Source organism: Hippopotamus amphibius, chromosome 2 (assembly GCF_030028045.1).
Source record: "Hippopotamus amphibius kiboko isolate mHipAmp2 chromosome 2, mHipAmp2.hap2, whole genome shotgun sequence".
Lineage (NCBI taxonomy): Eukaryota > Metazoa > Chordata > Mammalia > Artiodactyla > Hippopotamidae > Hippopotamus > Hippopotamus amphibius.
In genome coordinates, this window is record NC_080187.1 from 128587401 (window position 1) to 128611845 (window position 24445).

The following is a 24445-nucleotide window of genomic DNA, read 5'->3' on the forward strand; positions in this document are numbered from 1 at the left end:
TATTTTCACTTTGGGGCAATTGTGCATACAGTTGCTATAAACATCCACATACGGATGACTGTGTGGACCTAAGTTTCCTTTTTCCTAGGGTATATACCCAGGAGTGGGATTGCTGAGTGACATGGTAAAAGCATATTTAACTTTATAAGAAGCTACCAAACAGTTCTTTAAAATGGTTGTGACACTCCTTCCAGCAATATCAGACAGTTCCTGTTGTTCCCCCCTTGTTTTAGCCATTGTGGTAGGCACGGAGTGGTCCAGACTTTTTGCCCATGTTCTTATAGGACCAGGAAGGGCTCTGAGTGGAGGAATGGCAGGGCAGATGCGTGTGTGAGGCTGGCTGGCCGGGAAGACTGGGACAGTAGATGAGTCTGGTGGTAAGGCCCATGCTGGGGATGGCTCTGAAGATGCAGGGGTGAGAGAATCTGAGTGGGGTTTCAGATGTGTCTTGGGGAAAGTAACAGAAATAAAAAATGATCATATAAATTAATACTCAATAGTCACAGCCTGACCCCTTTAATCAGGACAGCTGGTCTGCAATAGGACACTTCTGGTGTTACGGCCTTCCTGATACCACGTTCACATGCTCTTCCCTAAGGAATTCTTCTCATGCCCCGAGTGTCCTGCTCCAACAACGCCCCCTCCTTCTGCAGCCTGCATGCCAGGTGTGCTCTGCCTGGCATTAAAATAAAAAAAACAAAACCACAATTTGTGAAAGTCTAAAGTCTTATGAAAGATGAATGACCTGTGCTCAGTCACAGTATCTTGGTTTTATAAGGTCACCACATGGTTTTTATAGTACTCACCATTTCTGGTAAGCTCATTTTCTGGGTTTAAAAATCACTGACTACTGTACTTAACTAAATGCCAAACCAAAACCCCGTAAATTAAAGCATGCAGGAACTTTTATAGATTGAAGTCACAGAATTATAACATCAGATCTGGAGACAATCTGAGAGATTATCTCCCCAAGCTTCTAATTTAGAGGAAACTGATGCTCAGAGAAGGCAAGTCATACACCCAAGATTTCATTGAAAAAAAAAAAGTATATTTCTGGTCCAGGGTCTAGGAGACATCAATAGGAAAATATGAAGAAGTATAAAAATCAGTTTCTATAGCACCTTCCATAAACACAGCTTTGTTGTAAAATGCATAATGCCACCAGAATTGTCTAGCAAACCATATTCGGGCTGTTTTAAGCAGCTTCATCTAAAACGTGATATACTAGAGCATAAGTCCGTAGAGTGAAAATTTTGACCACGTGAAATAATCTAGTCCCAGTCTTGTTTTTTCTTCCCTAAACACTCATTTTCTTATATAATACACATGGTCCTTGCTGTAAGTACTGTGTTTTCCTATCTACGCATGTGCAGGTATACGTGTATTTATAGGCACAGAAGCCTAAAACACAATTGCTATGTGTCCTAGGCAATTCTATCACCTCCATTCCGGATGGAGCATTTAATGGATTACCGAATTTGGAAAGGCTTGATCTGAGCAAAAATAATATCAGCTCTTCGGGCATAGGTCCAAAAGCATTCAAGGTAAACACATGCTCTGATTTGTAACAGTCCATTTGGATGGCTTTCTCATGACTTGTACTGGCAGTGGGTGGAGATGCAGAAGGAAGGAAAAGCAAAATGTTTTACTGGAGATTTCTCCAAAGAAAGTTTCCTCTCTGATGTCTCTAAACTGTATTCAAGTTTTATCTTGAATATAGTATGTTGTTTTACAGGTTTCTAGCTGTTTTTCTGTGCTTTATACTTAAAGCACCCACAACAGCATGAATGACAAAACTAATGTTTTGAATTTATAGAGGAGTTTCTCCCAGGTAGCTGAAAACATGTTGAAATGTGGTCTCTTAGTATATGAGGTAGTTCTGGGAAAAAAAGGAGAGCTTATCTGGAAACTATTTCAGGCCAGCAAGACAAAGCTTCCTTATTTTGTGCTTTCTGCAAAATCTGATAAAGGATACTTCACAGCAGGAGGGGGTCCTAGAAAAACAAATGGACTCAGATGAAGATTAGCAGGGGGATAGGTTAGGGAAAGAGGAAGAGAGAAAAGCATGCAGTAAACCTTTGAAAGAATCAGATTTAATTAAAAATTTTTCTAAAAAGGAGAAAAGAGTATCAAGGACTTTCAAAAAAACAAAGGCAGAAGAAAGGAGGGGCTTGTGTGTGTAAACAAATGCTCATAATTGTGTGTGCGTAAAGAAGTCCAAGTAAAACAAGTTACATGCCAGGAGGTCAAACTTTATCCTCTTGGATGGTCTTCCATCCACTCTTTGGACAAATCACTGGCCTCCTATGAGCTCAGTTCCTGGTTCTCATTTAGATTCTGGGCTGCAGATGAGAGTGCTCCAGACACCTGGTATCCATGTTCATGTGAAAGACCTGGAGTCCTGCCTCATGCTAGCCGTGCTTCTGCTAGAACAGCAGCTGGGACTGGTGCATTTCCTGTATTTGGTCAAAAAGAAGACACTGTAGGAAATTACCTTTTTCTTGTTTTGGGATTCTCTGTCCCATTTCCAAACTGCTGAAATTGACTCTGAGCACCACTGAAGTAAATCATCCTGTAACTTTGGTAGTGTAGGCCAGTTTGGCCAATAAACATGTAACTTACAAATGTGGACATACACTCTTCAGACAGTGAAAACTGTTTGGGTACCATATAGAAAGAGTTTGTGATATTTGTAGCATTTAATTTTGAAGAATTTCCACAATAGATAGTGCTATTTTATGACTGTTTCTCCTTAGTATAGATAGAAAACTGAGTTTACACACACACTGAAAGGATTCAAATTGCTGTCTTCTTAGTATCTGTAACAGATTCAGATTACTGCATGATTTAATTAACTTTGTGTCTACTGCTGGGCAGGTGAAAATCGAAGATCTAGGAAAGCAGGACTAGTCCAGTGGTGATAGGAACTTTCTCTTGCTTACTAAAGTTACCATAAAAATATGAGTGAGTGTGATACAAAATCACCAATGTAGTTTGCTGAAAATACCAGGGAATAAATGCTATTAACAGGACCAACATCTATGTGGCAGGGGGGAATATGGGGATTTTTGTCTAAGCCTGAGTAACTGAGGGTTTGTGAAAATTTAGAAACTACTACAAACTGACCATTAAATGACATATATGACTGTACATCCGTGACAAGATAAAAAAAAGTAATTTTGAGATTTGCCTTTCAAGCTTCTAAAGAATTTAATCCGCCTGAATATGGATGGAAACAATTTGGTAGCGATTCCTTCAGAACTACCATCTACATTAGAGGAACTTAAAATCAATGAGAACAATCTTCAGGTTATCGATGAAGAAAGTTTATCAGGTATTTAACATTTGACTTTATGACATGTCCTTAATAACCTTTCTTCTGTAGTTGTGTGGAAATTTTATTTGCAACATTCCTAAATGAATAGCTAGAAAAATTTTTTTTAGGTCATGTTACCATTTAAGTTGATAAAACTTATTTTAACTATTGACTGGTGAAACTTTAAAAAATGTATTTTAAACTGCCCATTGTCTTAAAAATGTACTTTACAAATAAACTTTCAATGATTTCAGGTTTGCATAATTCACAATACAGGAACTGAATTACAAATCCATAATATCCTAAGAGTTACACTAACATCCCCACACAGACATCTGTTCTGGTGCTGTGTTTGTACTGATGTTTTTGGTATTAGTGGTGATAACGCAGTACCATGGCTTGCCAAACAGGTCTACTTTAATCACCCTTAGATGCTCCCTACACCCCATCCACAACTCCCAGCTGCCTCTGAACACTTTGCTATGTTAACGTGTCATGTTTTGGCACATGAGAATTATGTATAAAATATAAGTAAATGGGCATACTATGTGAGGCTGAGGGATTATTCTACAAACAAAGTACATAAACTTTAGCACACACATTCTATGTGGCAGTCACTTTGGCTTTGACAGTCCTGTTTCCTGAGAGCTGCTCTGGCACTTCTGGCACTTGTGTGTCAATGCGGTACATGCACCCCACAGGGCAAAACCAATGACGTCCATGGGTGTATGGTTGCCATGACAGCCTGGCTTTCCCATGGATAGGCTTTAGTGAAGGTGCCCCACATTCTGTACATTTGGTACAACTGTAATTTACTCATCTTAAGACTGTTTCAGGACTGAACTGTACAACTGGAATTGTCATATTATGAACTTAGTGTAAGAGAGGCACTACTTCATTAACCATTCGCGAATTCTAGCTAATGTCTTTGATCAGATTATATGTTTCTTTAAGACAAAGACTGCCTAATTTTTCTTTTTATCTTCCGAATAGTCTAGTGTAGCTCTTGAGGTATAGTGCTTAACATTTTTTGTTTATTTGATTTGGAAAGTATTTATTATGTTTATGTTGATAACCAAGCCTTTAAAGGAATAAAACAATTCCATTATTTCCTTTCATGCCTTAAAAAACTTCATAAGGACAAAACACTTCCAGTGATGGCAAAAAAAAAAACAAACAAAAAAAACCAATAATGAGAACTGCCAAATCTGAGGATTACAGAGTTATGGAAATACTCTATTTCCAGATGGATTTCAGGGTACACATGAAAAACATTAATAAACAAATTTTGAAGGGCCACTGTCATATGGAAAAGACATTAGAAAGTTCAGTTTCTAACTGCTAGGTGAAACAGACCAAAGGAACACGTAATTTAGGACAAGTGTACTAATGGGCTATATGTGAACTACATGTGAGATGGTATTTCTAGCAGTGTTATCAAAATGACATGTTATAAATCCTTATTTGGAAGGTGCTCTCACACATTCCTACAACTGCTTCTCCACACGCACTTCTCCCTCATGAAAAAATTTCCAGATTCCCAGAGGGTTGACTGTGTTCCAGGGTGAACTGGCCTATTCCTCCATCCCCCGCCCACCTCCACAGTCTGCGCACCTCACAGGCCTCGGTCCTGCGCAGGCGGCCAGCGGGGAGGCTCTGCACTGTCACCTTGTCCAGAGAGGCTCCTATAGTCTTTGTGTGGCCTGAAGGCTCTTCTTCTGTTTGGTCAGTGTTCTTAGTCCTGCTCCAGTGCTGGCCCCGCAGGTACTGGGTTCTCCCTCGACTGCTGCAGCCAGTGGGGCTGCTCAGTTCCTGTGAGTCCCACTGCTGTGGATGGTCAGGTTGGCTGGCAGTGAGCAAAGCAAGCCCAAGCACAGGCCATTGCCAGTGCTGTGACACTACTCTTCTGGGTGGAAGCCCCTGGCTTGACAATCAGTGGCCTGCAGTACTTCTGTGATCTCCCTCATGACCCTTCAGGTTTTATACATATAGTTCCAGAAAAGTGGGGAAGAAGGGCACTCCAGGGAGAGAAGCAGTGTGAAGAAACAAAACAATCTGGATGCTATGGGAAATGCACGCAGTTTCATGAATCTCGGAAGCAGGGTGTGATGGGGAGTGAAGAACAAAGGTGACGAGAAAAGGTGGGAAGGAAGCACACAACAGGGAGCTGCACATGCTATGCCGAGGGCTGGGAGCTCACCTAGGGCCCATTGAGAGACCTGCACACCCACTACAGAGAAAAGGGAGGCCTTAACAATGAAGGGAAGGTAAGAAGATAGAAGGGAGGGACAGCAGGAGAAGACTGGACTTCTAAAAGTTCCCGTCTTCATTAGTGATGAGAACAAACAAAAATCCAGGATCGCAGCATCCTTTCTAGCAATGATGGTGTGTGGCTATCTACTCAGAATACCTGTGAGATCAAGTTCTCACAAAAGTCTGTCCGGGTTTATAACCTGTCATGTAGCTCCCTACCCACAATGGGAGGGACTTCTACCAACTTCCAGACTATAAAATCCTCTTTCTGCCCCAAGTCTAACCTGCAAGAACCTTCTCTACCTCCATCCTGTTGCCTGTTACATATAGAAACGTACATACTATCTGTGTTTCTTACACATTCAATATACACATATGCTAGAGAATAACTGTAAATGCATAATATCATTAACTTACATTGTTGTGTTTTGTTTCTCTCTCTTGTGAGATCATGCAATGACTATTAGTCTATTCTATTATCTATTTTTCTCTGAAAAACTTCTGCTACATTCCAAAACCTCAACTATGTACTAGATAAGTATGCTGGAGTCTCAGGATCTTTAGTTGTTAAAATTAAAGAGTTTTGGTTATATGAGGAAATAGTATCACTTATAATTTACTAGCTGGCCTCTGTACTTCCTCTCTGCCCTTCAGCTGATGATAAACGCGAGCAGATTAATACTTTGTCATGCTCTTCCCTGTAGAGGCTCCTCGTTGCCTGGAGAAGGAAAGTCAGACCTTATTTTCTGGTGTACAAAGGCCCTTTACAGCCCACCTCTGCCCTCTCAATGACCTTCATCCCCTCTTGCACATGGGCCACTCCAAGGCTGGTCACTTTCCTACACCAGAGCACACCCACGTGGGTTCGTACCTCCATGGTTTCACTTGGCTGCCTCACGCTCCATTTCTACCTACATCTTTTTATCTTAAGAACCTGGCCCCACTCACACTTTTGTACCACTGAAGTCTACACTGCCACATCCTCCTTGCCATCTTCTAGAATCTATGATCTGTACTCCTGACGGTAGTATCTTTTGTTTATGCTTAGACTATGTCTTACTTCTCTGACATGCCTGAGTAGGATCTGAGTTGCACAGAGCATTTCAGTGCAGTATCTGACATGAGTTGAATATGAAAACATCCCCTATTCAGAAAATTTTGGCCACTGAACAAACTCCAAAGTTACACCCTGAATGTCTGACTCAAATGCCTCTGGGTATCACCACTGCTGAGCTATCCATTCTCCTTTAAGTTTCCAGTTGATTTGGTCATACCACTCCTGAGACTAGTAGAAACAATTTAGAAAAAACTTGTTTATACAAAGGCCTTTCTTGGTAGCTCATTCTGAATGTGTGGAGAATTTTTTATCATTCTCCTTTCAAAACATCCATCTGGCTGCACTCTCTGCCAGGAAGTGAACACTGTGATGGGAATTCACAGCTGTAACTCCCTTGTTCAGAGACTGAGGGTTTGCCAGGCAGAGGACTCCTTCTGTGTCCTGGAAGAAGGAACTACCCATTGCATCACACTCCCCATACATCCTTGGTTATGCTGCCATTTCATACCTATCTGTCTTTGCAAATAGAATGACCTTCTACAATCTTCTACTTCTTATCCGCCTGCATTCCAAGTCGCTGCTTGGCCATTGCTGCCTCTATGGGATGCCTGCCCCCCCAACCTCCCTCCTCTGGCTTCTGTTCCTTATAGAAACTTTCCTTTCCATACTGTACATTCTTGACTCCCTTTGACATAGATTAATTGACCATAAATGCATGGGTTTATTTCTGGGCTCTCTATTTTCTCCCACTGATCTATGGGTCTGTTTTTGTGCCAGTACCACATGGCTTCAATTACTGTAGCTTTGTACCATAGCTTGAAACCAGGGAGTGTGGTATCTCCAGCTTCATTCTTCTTTCTCAAGATTGTTTTGGCTATTTGGGGTCTTCTACATTTCCATACAAATTTTAGAATTATTTGTTCTAGTTCTATGAAAAATGCCATGGGTATTTTGAGAAGGATTGAACTGAATCTGTGACTGCCTTTGGGAGTATGGTCACCTTAACAGTATTAATCCTTCCAGTCCATGCAAACGATATATCTTTCCATTTGTTTGTGTTGCCTTCTATCAGTTTTTTTCATGAATGTTTCATGGTTTTCTGAGTATAGATCTTTTACTGCTTTGTTTAGATTTATTCCTAGGTTTTTATTCTTTTTTTGATGCAATTGGAAATGGAATTGTTTTCTTAATTTCTCTTTCTGATAGTTTGTTGTTAGTGTATAGAAACTCAACAGATTTCTGTATATTAATTTTATATCCTGCAACTTTACTGAATTCATGTACTAGTTCTAAGTTTTTTGGTGGCAGTCTTTAGGATTTTCTATATATAGTATCATGTTGTCTGCAGTGACAGTTTTACTTCTTCTTTTCCAACTTGGATTCCTTTCAACTTCTTTTCCTTGTCTGATTGCTATGGCTAGGACTTCCAAAACTGTGTTGAATAAAAGTGGTGAGCTTGGGCATCCTTGTCTTATTCCTGATCTTCGAGGAAATGCTTTCAGCTTTTCATTGTTCAGTATGATATTGGCTGTAGGTTTGTCATATATGTTGATGTATGTTCCCTCTATACCCACTTTGTTGAGAGTTTTTATCATAAATGGATGTTGAATTTTGTCAAACGCTTTTTCTGCATCCACTGAGGTGATCATATGACTTTTATTGTTCAATTTGTTAATGCAGTGTATCACACTGATTTTTTTTGTGGCTATTAAACCATCCTTGCATTCCTGGGATAAAGCCCACTTGATCCTTTGAATTTGATTTGCCAATATTTTGTTGAGGTTTTTTGCATATACATTCTTCAATGATATTTGCCTATAATTTTCTTTTTCTTTTCTTTTCTTTGTGGTGTTTTCAGTTTTTGTATGAGGGTTATCATACAGCACAACAATGATTTCTCTACAGGTCTGCCTCTCCTGGACCATGCATTCAGCATTGAGTCCTGGCTAAACTGAGCATCTGGGTTGCGCAAAGTACTTGGGAAAAGGCCCTAAGTGGGGGATACAAAGAAAGAAGCTCAACATCAGGCCTCCAAATAAACTGAACATTTCCCATGACATTTTGAAAGCCTACAGAAATTATATGTTTTTTAATACTCCTCATATCACAATAACTTTATTTTTTTTATAGACTTAAACCAATTGGTCACCTTGGAATTGGAAGGAAACAATCTCAGTGAAACTAATGTCAATTCTTTAGCTTTCAAACCTTTGAAGAGCCTATCCTACCTGCGTCTGGGAAGAAATAAATTTAGAATTATACCACAGGGTCTTCCTGCTTCTGTTGAGGTACCAATATCTTCCTTATAATGTTTTATATTTTAAATACAGCACACTATTACAAAACAAACAATACATTTTAGATTATTGTGGTGTATATTAAACCCAGTAGTTTTGGTGCTATATACAGAATTTACTATAATTTGAGCACTGTTTTCAAACAATACAAAATTATGAATCAAAATTATAACTACTAGTAGAGAATTCTGATAAAGTGAAAACTGGTTCTGCTGACAGCTCTTGGAGAAAGAATAGGGACGATGAACTGAGGATTCAAACAGAAACGACAACTTGCAAAAAAGCACCTTGACTTGCAAAGTAGTTTAAACTGTCCCAAACTGGAACTGTGATGTTCACTCCAGTCTGCTCCACCCAGAGTTCCACATGGACTAGCAGTGACACTGTGAGGATGGACAAGATTTGCAGAGAAGGCTGCTGACTGTGCCAGCAGTGCCACCCCCACCCCCTTCCCACAGCTTATGAGTTCTGACTAGCTCCTGCCAAGGGCCCAGGCATTGTCCTGTCTCCATCCCCTCTGGAGACACTCCCTGCTGCCCAAGTGCGTGGTCTCCCTTGCTACAACAAGGAACACACTTAACTAAGGGGGGACTCTGGGGGGCCGTCCCTACTGAGTATACACCCCAACTTGCTGCATTAAGAGCAGAGGTCTGGCAGACCCAGCTGACTCCTAGGCCACCTCCTCTGAGCTCTGTTTCTGCCACATACACAATCAGCCAGCAGGACCAAGCTTCCCATGGCTCCGGACCCAGTGAGCCAAGAAAGGTCCATCCATCTTGACCTGATACTGTCGCTACCACAGCTACCATGCTTCCTCTTCCTCCTATTTGCAGATTAAGACAGACCTTCAGAATTTATCAAAATTGTAAAGATTGAAGTTCCATAACTTGGCTGTACTTCAGAATCACTTGGATTCTAAAGAAATATAGATTCCTGGACCTATCCCAGATATGCTAAATCAGGTTCTTTGGAGAATGGGGTCCACAATTTATAATTTTTTTTTAAATTAACATTTTATATAGATAATGTACACAGTAAAACACACACAACACTTAGATAGTACAAAAGAGCAATGTGTCTCTATTTCACATACTATCCTCCCATCCCTGGTTTCTCTTTCCAAAGACCCTCTCACTAGCTTCTTGGGAGGCGCTGTCCGTGCAGGTACCTGTGCTCTGAATCCTTCCAACGCACTACTTCATAGCTGCAGTTTCAATGTATAAATGATTGTGCTCTGATTTAGGTTGGAATTTATACTTTAAAAAGCTCATGAGTGATTCTAACATACAATCAAGTTTAGGAACCACTGATCTAGTTCACCCCTAAATATGCATGAAGGTAAAAGCAAAAAGCTAAAACTCACTTTACCCACTTCCAAGAATACCAAAATTAAATGACAAAAGGGGGAAATTATACAATAGGAATAGAAAGTTACTCTGAATATATATACCAATTGTACTTCTGAATTCCAACAAAAGCCCTGAGTGTAAAATTCCTTATAATGCCAAATGAATTTAACTTGAAGGCAGCTAGCTGTTGAAAACTTACTAATAGTTCTAGCAAACTTCACCCTGAGGTTAAATGAAGGCTCTTAATTAACTTTTAATTAAAGTAATTATAATACAAACAAATCTACAAAATGTGAGCCTAAAAATATTCCAGACATCATGGACGGGTAGGAAGCAGGCTGACCTAAGCTGGGGCTAGCCTGCATGAGTCTCCCTCATGTATTAGCTGTGAAACCTTGCACACGCCTTGCCACCTCTCCAGGCCTGAGTTACTCCACTGCTAAATGGGGATAATTTCTACCTGTTTTCTAGTTTCCAGGATCTTGAAGCCCAAATGAAATAATTTATGTGAATAAGTTTTGTAAATTAGAAAGCTTTATACAATTATTATGGTATGCTATATCTTATATCGTTTTATGGTTAAAAATAATTAAATAAAATTCATTTAACTCCATAACCATGACAGATAGTACATTTTATTTTACTAGTTAGAAAATGTGACAACTTAAAAAATGAACTCATTTGGAAGAGCTGCAAGACTCTTTCTTTAGCTAACACTAGTGATAAGTCTATAACATGATTTTAATTCTGTGAGATTGAATATATTTATCAACTAATATGAAAAAAATAAGTCTCTTCTCTTAATTATAGGAATTATACCTAGAAAATAACCAAATTGAAGAAATAACTGAAATTTCTTTTAATCATACCAGAAAGATCAATGTCATTGTATTACGTTATAATAAAATTGAAGAAAATAGAATTGCTCCTTTAGCCTGGATAAATCAAGAGTAAGTACATGCTACAATTTGACTTTCTTAGATGATTTCTTTCCTTTGCCACTACTAAACAGGTTACAAACATGGGCGAGTGAGGGAGGTGACAGCATTCTTTCTTAGTGAACCTCCCTCTACCTGAAACTTGGCTATCTGCATAGAGTTCAAACTGTTCACGATATGACTGATGTTAGGATGGCCAGGTTCAGTGCTGCTGTGGACACCCTACAGTGTGCAAGTGCTGAGCCCAAGCAGCGTGACTTGAGGTCTGATCACTGTGCTGCTCTCTGCTGACCTCACAGGCGGTCATGAAGTTTAAATGAGATAATCCCCTACCCACAGTGAGAAGGAAGCTGCCCTCCACCCCCCTTCTCCTCCCTCACCATTAGGTGGAAGCACCAGGATTCACTGTTCTATACCAAACTGTCTTCATTCCTTCAAACTATTTCTCTGCTTCAAGTCTTACAAAATAGACTAAAGAATGTGTGACCTCATAGCAGAAGCAAAAAGCAGAGCCCATCTTCCTGGAAAGGAATCAGCGGCCCTAGGCTGTAGCCCTCAGGGAGGGCCAAAGTGTCAGGAGAGAGAGGATTAGCTACACAGGGAAGCAGGGTCAGGCCCTGGCAGCAGGTGCATCAGAGCAGATCTGGAGTCATGTGGTGAGGGAATGAGCGATCTGAGTGCCCCATGGGGACAGGCATCTTTCAGAAGCAGGACAGAGATGAAAAGAGGCCTTGAGGGCCAGTTAGGTTCAGCAGGATGTGGCAGTGCCAGGGCAAATGAGTCTTCATGGGGGGAAAAGTCTTCATGGGGTGGGCAGAAGCTGCAGATGAGGCTCTGAAAAAAGCCAGGTAGCTCACCACATTTCCCAGATCTGCTGGCTAATTAACAACCTTTCCTAGATCTCTCATTCTCACCCCAAGACCTAGATCCCAGGTCATCAGATCCAATGTGGAGCGAGAATGCAAAACCCCCTTAACACTGCTACTTCCTTGCTGGAACTAGAGATGATCTTAGGGTTAGGCAGTTTGACTTCAGTTAGGATTCTGGACTTCATTTTGGATACAAGTTTGACCTTAGAGATATTTGGGGGACCTCTTTGGGTCTCAGCATTACCCCTGGGATATGGGTTTTCTCTCTGAAGTCTGGTGCTCCTCTATTAGAGAGGAACTCAAGTAGCTGTGTGGTACCGGGGTAAGAGGAGAAGCCTTGCAGCCAGACCACCATACAGCCACGCTTGCAGTGGGAATCAACATTGCAAACTGAGTGCTGCCAGGAAAGTGGACAAGCATCCTGACTGACTTTGAGCTTACAGTCACTGCCCTGATGTCTCCACTCTGTTTTCTCTTTCCTAGAAATCTAGAATCAATTGACCTCTCCTACAACAAGCTCTACCATGTCCCCTCCTATCTACCCAAGTCGCTGCTGCACCTGGTGCTCATTGGGAACCAGATTGAGCGTATCCCTGGCTATGTGTTTGGCCACATGGAACCAGGCCTGGAATACCTGTACCTGTCATTTAACAAACTTGTGGATGATGGCATAGACCGAGTCTCCTTCTATGGGGCTTATCATTCTCTGCGAGAGCTGTTTCTGGATCATAATCAATTAAAATCTATACCACCTGGGGTCCAAGAAATGAAAGCACTACATTTTCTGAGATTGAACAACAACAAGATACGGTAAAGTCTGGCCTTTTTCAAGTATCCATTTAAACTGTCATGGGTGACAAAATATAGGATTAAACAACCACGACGATGTCTGGAATTTAAAGAAAAAAAGGGACAAGAGGTTGCATTAAACAAGGCTGGCACATGTTAATGACTGTTGAAGTCGGATGATAATAGGTACATAAGGATTCATCATAGTTTTTTTCTACTTTTGTACGTGTGCAAACTTCCACAGAAAAAATTTTAAAAACAGAGTATAAGTACATAATACCTAGAACCTTCGAGGCATGTTCAAGTGAGGCTTCAAGGCAGTAGACTATGGTGCTAATCCCACCTCCGTGTGTAATTTCAAACACTGTAATCTATAGAGCACAAAACCTAAGTATATGCTAAAATTAAAATTCTATCTAGATTTTTCTAAAGACAAAATTCTAAATAAATTTACTGAGACTCAGCTCCCTCACTTCTGAGGACATATTTTTCTGTATGTGTTCCAACGGCTGACCAAGTCATCACCCCTGCCTAGAAAGTATGAATGTCTCAAGAATTAACCTGGAACACTTTGTTAGTGCAGCCAAAAAGGGAAGCAGATCCCAGAGCTCTGTGGTCCTGTCCTTGAAGGTTATACCGCTTAACTCTTTTACCTATCTCTAAAATTCCAAACACAAACTCCTAAAATATAAAACAAAGAGTCAAGAGTTTACAGGGGAAGAGGTGGGGATGGGGAAGGCTTTAAAGATTCAGAGTCAAAATTTTTTGGCTAAAATAATTCCTAGGTCGTGCTATATGCTTCCTATTGCATTGCATCAGGAGGCATACAATATTTGTCCCACTTCTGGTGGGATTCAGGTGGTCATGGCCTGATATCTCCATTACAACCCTTCTCTTCCACAACTGAACAAATGTTTTTTTCATTCACAGATGCCTGTTGCTTGCATCTGTTATTTCCTTAGCGGTAACAAAATTGTGAATTTCAATTTTTGTCATTCTTTCCACATTTGATAGCTGGAATTCCTCTGTAAAGAATATTTTCTTATCAACTAGGGCAACTTTGTTACTCTGAAAGGTAGCATAAATGCTCAGTTCTTTCCTTTAAACTGCCCATCAGAGTAAGAAGTTGGTTACAAATTTTTAATTATGTGAGGTGATGGATGTTAGCTCAACTTACGGTGATGATCATTTTAACCACATACACACATGTCAATCATTAGGTTGCACACTTTAAACGAATACAGTGTTACGCTTATTTTATCTACTTAAAAATGGAAAAAATTATATATATGCATTAAACATGAATGAAAAAGACTATAAAATATATTAAAATTTTAATAGTGGCTGTCTCAGGAAAAAAAAAAGAAAGAAGTTGATTCTTCTTCTTGTCCTGTCCTTCCTTCCTGTCTCAGGGGAAAAAAGAAAGAAGTTGCCTAAATATTTTTGCTTTATTATTTTGTTCTTGGCTTTCTTTCTTTCTCTGGAGAATCAATATGAACTTATGGCTTTATATATTAAGAATGTTTCAATCAGTTGCAATTATTGTTCTTAAACTGTCCCACCTTTAGCCAATGGTAGCCCTTTAGGTTGGTTCCTGTGTTCTTGGACAGGCCTCTGTAGATCTTGGATGGCTCACTTTTTGTTCCCCACTACAGACCTATACCAGTCTTCTTCCAAAGAGCCCCAGCTCCTCTAACTGGGGAACAGTGTTCAGAGGCCCCAGTCTGGGCACCAGGCATCTTTCTTTCAAATGTGTTGTTGTTTCAAGACCTTTCAGTGGACGGCCAGAAATGTGTATTTTGTAAAGAAAAAAAAAATGAGTTTATACTGATATTCCCAAGTCAAATTTAATGTTACAGAGACTTCCTTCTGTTTTAAACTTGTTTTTCTTACACTGAAAATCTAGGCTCCCAACAATAACTTACATTTACAGTCTTACAATATATATAAACAATAGTCTCAAAATGATAATACCATTATTACAACTAACAACAAAAGTATTTAAGTTTTTGATAGTGCTGTTTGTCCTCAGAATATGTTCCATGAAGAATGTATAGCTTAAATATAGTAGTTTTCTCTGTAACATATCAACAACTTAATATTCAGACAGGTCTTTAGTTTGCTTTGGTTTTTAGGAATTGCTACTTTCTATACATTTTTTCATTGCCTCTCCCTTATACCATATTCCATCCTTCCCCACAGGTTAAATTTTTAATTTAATTTTCCATTGATGACCCCAGTGTTATTGTTTTGAAAATATAAGCATACATACACACATTCATATTCCCCACCCCTTTACAATTATTATACAGATTATTACATAGAAGGATTATTTTCTCTCTCTCTCTCAAGTGTATATATTTTCTATTCTTCACCTTTTAAGAATTATCAGTATATCCTGGATATCACTTCATATCAGTATGTAGAGAATTTCCTCATTCCTTTTTACAACTGAATAGTATTCTACTATGTGGACATTTTATTTTATTCAAACAGTTCCTTACTGATAGACATTTGATTGCTTCCATTTTTTATACTATAAATAATGCCACAACGTATAACTCTGTTCAAATGTAATTTTGTATTTTTCCAATCTAACTATGGGATATATCCCTAGAAATGGGATTGTTGAGTGAAAGGTATAAAATACACATGAAATTTTGCTAGCTACTGCCAAATTCCTATACATGGGGCTATACTGTTTTGAATTCCCTTCAATGATGTTTGATCAGCCTCATTGTGTGAATATGTTAATGAGCTCTTGGATATTTTTTTGGGGGGGTGGGAGCAAATCTGGTAAGTGAGAGTGGTATGCCAGTATCATTTCAATTTACATTTTTCCTATCATGAATGAAATTAAGCATCCTTTCTTGTTTACATGTCATTTCCTTTTCCCTTCTGTAAACTGGTTACCCAGGTATCTTCCTTTTCTTTTTTTTCCCCATTTCCCTCTCTTCCTAGGTTTTTAGATATTTGTATATTAGCCCTTTACCTGTAATATGAGCTGCAAACACTTTCTCCTAGTTTGTGATTTGTCTTTTAACTTTGCATTAAAAAAACAACAACAACAACCCTGTAGTCAATTTATTAATCTTTTCTGTTAGTGCATCTGGTTTTTGAGTCATACATAGGAAGATATTTCCCCCACTCCCAGGATATGGCCATGCTTTATTCTACTACTTCTATGGCCTCTTCTTTTTTTCACACGTAGATCTTTGACATATTTGAAATTTTTTCTGATGTATAAGAAAAGGATCCAATTTTATTTTAAAAACAAGAGTTCTTTTTTTTAAACAAATGTAAAATTTAACTCCTGAATTATGAAGGCAGAATACTGCTTGGATCATTTATAACTTGCATGTCTATTTTTCCTTAGGAATATTCTTCCAGAACAAATTTGCAATGCTGAAGAAGATGATGATTCAAGCCTGGAACATCTTCATCTTGAAAACAACTATATTAAAACAAGAGAAATATCATCCTATGCATTTTCATGCATAAGATCATATTCAAGTGTCGTTCTTAAACCACAAAATACCAAGTAATTCCACGTTTTTCTTTCTCAGATGTAAATTATGCTCACATATCTGTTTTAGCAGCATTTTCACCAATAAGAGAGATATAATGTCATGTTATACTTAGTATCATTATGCTAGTCAACCTGATTCACCAATCAATGCACAGAACAACCAAAAACTATCTACAATGTTTAGCCTTCTAGAGTTTTAGAGAAGGCTTCAGTTTCACACTCTAGAAAGAAGCCATCTCACTACAGTTTTCTCATGAGAATAGGGTGTTGTGTTCTACTGAACTAGGCTGGGAGAATCTGGAACAAAATAAGCATGTCCTTTACAACAGATCCTAGTGTTGCTATTAGTTAAGAACTCCCTAAGTCCTTTTAAAAGTTATGTATGTTATGGTCGAGACCAAGAAGTGGATGGCAGGAAAAAAGTAATAGGTAGAATTTATGAACAAGTGTTTTATTATTCTACTGTTAAAGCAATAATTTATTAATTTTCTATAAGACCCTATGATACAATTACTGGTATAAATAAGCTTAATTACTGGCTTAGCTTTAGTTTCTTTTATTAATTTCACATGTGGAATTAAAACACTACTATAAAGTTAATTTCCTGGTTTTGAGAATTGTACTATGGTTAAGGATGTGGTTATTAACATTAGGGGAAGCTGGGGGAAGGGTATGTGTGAATTCTAGATCATTTTTGCAATTTTTCTGTAAGCCTAAAATTTCTTTGTAAGTCTAAAAAGTTTAACAGTATTTTAAGATCACCCTCATTATTCTTTGCCCAAGATCAAAAGATTTTATGAAAAGCAGTGGAGTTTGCTTAAAATACAAGTTAATTATCCTCGACTAAAGCTTGTAAATGTAAATCTAATGCATAAACTTAAAAAAATTTTTGCTCCTCTGGTCATTGTTAGCGCCTCTTTTCTTTGCCCTAATTTGCTCAAATGTATCCTTTTACTCAGTTCTGTTTAATATAAAACTATTAGTATTTACTATGTACTAGACCCTAACAAAACCATATAACACATTAAAATTTTCATTATGTAATGATCTTTTTATTTCTAAAATAATTTGTAAAAGACACACATAGAAACCATGTTGACTTTCCTTGTTACTCTCAGTTTTGTATCTTGAAGAAACACCAGATTAGTAACTTAAATTCTTGCCTTGACCCCTTGGGCAGGTTACTCTAATTTTTCAAACTTCAGCTTTTAAATCTTTCAATAGTTCTGACAAAGGATTAATCTCCAAAATATACAAGCAGCTCATGCAGCTCAATATCAAAAAAGCAAATAATCCAATCCAAAAATGGGCGGAAGACCTAAATAGACATTTCTCCGAAGAAGACATGCAGATGGCTGACAAACACATGAAAAGATGCTCAACATCACCAATCATTAGAGAAATGCAAGTCAAAGGCACAATGAGGTATCACCTCACACCAGTCAGAACGGCCATCATCAAAAAATCTACAAACAGTAAAATGTTGGAGAGGGTGCAGAGAAAAGGGAACCCTCCTGCACTGTTGGTGGGAATGTAAGTTGGTACAGCCACTATGGAAAACAGTTTGGAGGTTCCTTAAAAAACTAAAAATAGAACTACCATATGATCCAGTAATCTCATTACTGGGCATATACCCTGAGAAAACCATAATCCCAAAAGAAACATGTACCACCATGTTCACTGCAGCACTATTTACAACAGCCAGGACATGGAAGCAACCTAAATGCCCATCAACAGATGAATGGATAAAGAAGATGTGGCACATATATACAATGGACTATTACTCAGCTATAAAAAGAAATGAAATTGAGTTATTTGTAGTGAGGTGGATGGACCTAGAGTCTGTCATACAGAGCGAAGTAAGCCAGAAAGAGAAAAACAAAATATGCTAACACAATTATATGGAATCTAAAAAAATGGTACTGATGAACCCAGTGACAGCGCAAGAATAAAGATGCAGATGTAGAAAACAGACTTGAGGACATGGGGTGGGGGTGGGGGGGCAAAGGGGAAGCTGGGACGAAGTGAGAGAGCAGCACTGACATACATACACTACCAAATGTAAAATAGATACCTAGTGGGAAGCTGCTGCATAACACAGGGAGATCAACTAGATGATGGGCAATGACCTAGAGGGGTGGGACACGGAGGGTGGGAAAGAGTCACGGGAGGGAGGGGGTATAGGGATATATGTATAAATACAGCCGATTCACTTTGTTGTACAGCAGAAACTGGCACAACAGTGTAAAGCAATTATACTAAAATAAAGAGCTAAAAAAACAAAAACAAAAAAACAAAACAAAGAGGCATTCTGTTTGGCTTCAGAAATATGCTGTAATTACTTACACATATGTACACTAAGGAAACCCCGGCCCAGCCATGGCCTGTTAATGTTAATGGTGTGTTATCTTTGAACATATGTACAAGGAGTATTAACTAACTTCTCAGTTATGAGATTTGGCTTACTGTAAATTAAAATGTATCAAAAAGAAAATAACAATAAAAATTAAAATAAAAAATATATCAAAAAGCATTAAAGATATGATGTGGTTAAAGAAACAAGTAGCCTAGAATCATCAGGAAATAATTATACAGGGAATCAGGACACCTGGGTGTCCATCTTGGTCTCCAATAATTATGCAGTCATTTGACTTTTCTGAGATTACCTGATTCAATTATAAAATAGCACGCTTGGAACACATCAGTGGTTTTTAAGCCTGGCTCATTAGGAGTTCATGCTGCCCTGGGGTGGAAGTGTCTCTGAAGAAGTACACAGACTCCCTTCAGACAAAACAGCTTTGCTACCATCAAAAAGGGTTAGCTGCCACTGCCCCTGCCTGCCTCCGCAACCCCCCTTATTTTCTTGAAACCAATACACAAGGTACTATATAAACCACACATCAAGTTTTAAGAATCATAGAGAACATTCAGCCAAAGTCCCTGGTCCTTATACTCTGCTCACCTCCTCCTACACTTTCAGAGAACTTCACTGGAGAGCTCTGGCCTGAAGAAATGCTTCTCAGGTACGCAGAGTACAGCTGCCTGGACACAGCCCATCTCTGAGTAAGCTGGGGCAAGGGAGTTTAGTAGATGTGTTTGTTCCTTTGGAGCTCCAGCACCATAGGGTGGGATCAGCCCTGAGCACCTCTGCCACAAGCAAAAACTGCTGACCTTTGACCTCAAACACGCTGAAATTCAGTCAGCGTGAGTGCATGTTCTACAGCATGGGCACAACAGGGCACAGTGCTGCAGCGCACACAGACTGGGCTCACATCCTCATCTCTGCCAGACGGGGTGACTCCCTACGGAGCAGGCAGGCGATGCCCCCTACATCCCCAGCGTGAGTGTGTGGCACAGGGAGCATGTGTCTGAGTCTGGACCTAACATGCATTTCTGAAGGAAGTCCCCAAAGCGCAAAGTCTGGACACCTGAGAGTGGGTGTGGCGCACCTCTAAATCTGAGGGTGCACGGCACCTGGTTTGGCAGGTGCTGCCAACAGCAGCGAGAAGATACAACACTCTCTCCTTGGGCTTGTATTGTCAAACGACTCTACACACATCTCTTAGGAGCCGGGCTTGTGAGGTTAAAGTTAACTACTCTTAGGAGTGACTGCTTTTATTAACATGGAAGACACCATCCACTACACTAGTTGAAATCTGCCTCTGGTCCACATGGACACCACTAAGAGCAGTGAGGATGATTACCCCATTCACACATGAGAATGTGATTATTCTGTCCAAATATTCTGTCCAATAACTGTCCAGACTATGTAGTGTAAACCTTTAAATTCATTGGGAAGTGTTAATAACTTATAATGCTTGTTTCAAGATAATTTTACATTTGGTGAGTATGTGGGAATTTAAGCCACAGGTGATGTATATAGGTAAAGGATAAAATCCCAAATTTTTACTGGTGCCACATGTTACCTTAAGCATAATGTTGTGTGCTATAGGCAAAAATGGCTTCCCTGCATTGACAAATTTAGATCAGTAGTAATAAAGGAAGCCTGTGGTACATATGATATGGGAAATAACTAGCACTGAGTTTGGAGAAGAAAAGATCAATACGCTTGAGCTGGGCCTTGAAATAGGATTTGAATCAGTTGAGGGGGAAGGACTGACTGACTGAAAGAGGCACAAGCCAGGCATAGCTGAGGTTCACCAGTGGAGGAGAAACTATACAGGAAATAAGAGGCCGGGTGCGCTTGGAAGGCCAGCAAGAGCAGACCAGACTTACTGTGATGAAGAATGTACAGCACCACTGAAAATCTCTGAAGGGAGGAGCACGTCATGAAAGCAATGGTTTAGGAAGGAAAAAGAGCCACCGCTGTAGTAATCTAGAAACAGAGTAAGGGGGACCCACACAGCGCAGGTGACAGGAGGAACAAGCAGAAACAGGAATACGCATGACAGAGACTTTGAAAGAAAGAAAGAAAAACATCTATATTTTCATCACTGGAGATTAAGTCTGAGGGCAAGCTTGCCATATAATTAGTGACCATTTGTGGTCTTCTGAGGGGCTCAATCTCAGAAGCACATTATGAGCCACGAATAACTGAGAATATATTAAAAATAAAATGAACTGGTTGAATGTAAAAAGAAAGAAAGAGAAAGAAAGAAAGAAAGAAAGAAAGAAAGAAAGAAAGAAAGAAAGAAAGAAAGAAAAAGAAAGAAAGAAAGAAAGAAAGAAAGAAAGAAAGAAAGAAAGAAAGAAAGAAAGAAAGAAAAAGAAAGAAAGAAAGAGGAAAGAAAGAAAGAAAGAAAGAAAGAAAGAAAGAAAGAAAGAAAGAAAGAAAGAAAGAAAGAAAGAAAGAAAGAAAAAGAAAGGAAGGAAGGAAGGAAGAATAAAAGAAAAGAGAAGAAGTACTAGTGGATAGTGATCTACCATGCAAGGGACACAAAGAAAAGGAGACAAAAAGGAGAACTGCTCTGAGTCTCAGTGTGTGATAAAGGGACAGTTTAGATGAGAATATGCTGAAGCTAGGGGTCGGGGTCACCATGGAATTCTGGCAGGAGGATGGGAATGCACCCCAGCTGGAGTGGAATTTGAAGGAAACAATACACACTGAGGGTCAGGTGAAGAGAAGGGCAGGGGAGCTGAACCCTAATGGGGACTGACTTCTAATTTCAAGGGCAGTAAGTTCACATAAGTCCTCGTCTGACTTGAGCCATATGATCTGGCCTCAAGGAACTTCCAAGGCACAAGACAAGCTCTGCCTAGAAGCTCAGCTTCTTGGGAAGTGCTCCCTCCCTTTGGCACTTGGCATCTGATCCACCAACCTTGTGACAGACAGCTCTGGTATTATGAGTTGGGTCTGCGTTGATTATTTCTTTGCACATGGAGTATTGTACAGTAGATGAATAGGAGGTGTATCTTTTTTCTTTTTCTTTTAACTATCACACTGTGTTTCTTTTCTTTTTTAAAAATTAATTAATTATTTTTATTTATTGGCTGTGTTGGGTCTTCGTTGTGGTACGCAGGCTTCTCATTGCGGTGGCTTGTCTCGTGGGGCACAGGCTCCAGGTGCGTGGGCTTCAGCAGTTGTGGCATGTGGGCTCAGTAGCCGTGGCTCACAGGGTCTAGAGCGCAGGCTCAGTAGCTGTGGTGTACGGGCTCAGGTGCTCCCCGGAATGTGGGATTCTCCTGGCCCAGGGCTCGAACTCGTGTCCCCTGCATTGGCAGGCGGATTCCCAACCACTGCACCACCAGGGAAGCCCCAGGAGGTGTATCTTGTTTTCCCCCAAAGACTGTAAAACTTAGAAGAAGAGAGACAATTCCTTTCTTGGATCCCTGCATCCTGTGTACAAAGTAGGTACTGAAATGACTATCGGATTCCTGTCTAAACGATCAGCTCATGAGTTGTCCAAGGTTGATATTAATATTACTCCTAAACGAAACAAAAAGAAATCTGCAAAATTTAAGGATTTTTAAAGGAAAAGTGAGAAAGATTTATATAGGGTCATACAATTAATAAGGAATAATTTCTCTTATTAATATTTCCCGATGTGGACATTAGAAGGCACAGAGTATATTTTATAAAAAATTAAGTCATACTTTGACAACTGGTAATACTTAGTAATCAACTGATTGTTCTCCATAACAGCAACATTGACCATGTTTTCCAAAGCCATCATTTAAACAACATGAATTACTAGGTTCATAGATGCTGACATAAAAGAATGAAATACTCTAGTTCTGCTGTTTAAGTGAAACCTCAAAGGGCTGGGTAAAACCCTCTACGACATCTATTCCACCTCTTTCCCTTATTTAGAAAACAGAACATTTCCTCATAGGAGAAGTATTTACAAATTGGTGATGACTGAATTATCCATCTGTCCATAGCTGAATGTGAATTCAGACTCTCAGTCAACTCAAAATTCAAAAATATTAAAAGTACTTTCGAAAATAGAGGTTTCTGGCCAGCTCTAACCTACACTAGATGACTCCAGGGGCCCTGAAACCCTAGAAGTCTATGAAACATGAGGTCCATCTCTTGAAATGAAAAAACAAGAATGAGTATCTTGGATCTGAACTGGAAGTCCTTACTAGCTGTGGACTTGGTCAAGTTCCTTAAGACTCAGCTTCCTTGCCTGTGAACTTCAGGAGAGTATCTGCCTACCAAGGCTGCTGGGAAGGTTAAACACGGTGATGCCCATGACAGTACTGAGCACAGGGTGGACATCAGATGAGTGTCCATTCCTTCATGGACAAGCACTGGGAAACCAGCAGGTAGGAAGGTTCAGTGACATGCTCAAGGCTGCCAAGTCTCATAATATGGTAGATATGAATTATTAAAGGAAATTGATTCCTTAGATTGTGATACACAGGGCAAAAGGACTGGGCCTGTGACAGCAGGGCAGGGGCAGCAAATGCTCTCTGTAGAGGGCTGGGCTCCAGTGGGACCCTGCAGCCGTGTCAGCGTCTCTCTTGAGCTTGGCGGCCTTTGCGCGGTGCCGCTGCGTGCTCACATCCATCACAAAGAACAGAATGAAACCAGCTTAGAACATGCCTGAGCAAGAGCTCTTATAAACGCAGAGTGAAACTAGGACTCCAAGAATCGAAATTACTTATTGTCATAGATATGGGAGTAGTTTAGAAGCAGATTAAAAAAAAAAATCCTGATTATAGGAAAGAAAAGTAATTTTGACTTATAAGTGTGATTCACTGTAAAAATATAACACCAAAAGGGGAGAAAAACTGTACTTAAAATAGCCAAACTAGAAGAATATTTGATCAATAAACCTGTCCTGCAGATGGATTCCTACCTCAGAGATAACCCACAAGTGGGGCTACAGGGTACAGCAAGCCTTGGCCAGGTGCAGCAGGATCTGGGCAGATGGTTCTCCTGGGGAGCTGACATATTTACTATCTTGTGAACCTCAACTCTGGTTAAACCTACTCCAACAGACCCAGAGGCATTTGTGAAAGATTTCCAGAGGAACTAAAATCTACTGTAAACAGCACAGTTACGTGTTAGTATACATGTCATCCTGTGTGTCTTAAACAATACTTTGGCGTATTCTAACATCACTCACACATCTTTGCTTCAACATGCTGAACAGGAACAGCTGAAACTTTCAGTCATGTTGGAATTTAGTCTGTTATACACTGTTATTTGCAAAGAGGCGAATGTTTCTAACTAGATTAATAGAGCTTAGTGATTACACAACTAAAAAATAGAGGCATGACTCTTTCGTCTTTGACATGTTTCCCTTTCTATATGAAAATGGATTAAAAAACCTACAGTCTAGTATATTTTTCCCTTCGCACAAAAAAATGTGAAGAATGTGAATCCACACAAGGGAAAGCAGGCTGTATTAAAAATAACATGTGATTGCACTAAACACATATTAGTTTGGAAAAGAAAAGGAATACATCATGTTATTAGAATGTCATGGTGTGTTTCCAAGTAACAGAATCTCTGTGGTCAAATAAACTTACATTAAACTATCAGCTGCTACAAGCAAATCTTTTTATAAATTGGAATATGCTGAAGGTTCACTTGCTTTACATAAGTTGAGAATCACATTCACAATTACCAAATTTAT

General features: G+C 39.5%; 2 protein-coding genes across 6 annotated transcripts in view; one reads left to right on the forward strand and one right to left on the reverse strand.

Annotated features, from left to right (window-relative positions):
* ECM2 (extracellular matrix protein 2) overlaps positions 1–17764 on the forward strand; it is a 39765-nt gene extending 22001 nt beyond the window's left edge. For all 3 annotated transcript variants that reach the window (XM_057722493.1, XM_057722494.1, XM_057722496.1), the window contains exons 5-10: positions 1429–1544; positions 3199–3334; positions 8757–8914; positions 11083–11222; positions 12563–12889; positions 16245–17764. In XM_057722493.1, the coding sequence (XP_057578476.1) occupies positions 1429–1544; positions 3199–3334; positions 8757–8914; positions 11083–11222; positions 12563–12889; positions 16245–16413 (1046 nt within the window). In that variant the 3' untranslated portion in view covers positions 16414–17764. The remainder of the gene's footprint in view (positions 1–1428; positions 1545–3198; positions 3335–8756; positions 8915–11082; positions 11223–12562; positions 12890–16244) is intronic.
* Positions 1–24445, reverse strand: part of CENPP (centromere protein P) — a 226384-nt gene that overhangs the window by 64815 nt on the left and 137124 nt on the right. The window lies entirely within an intron of this gene.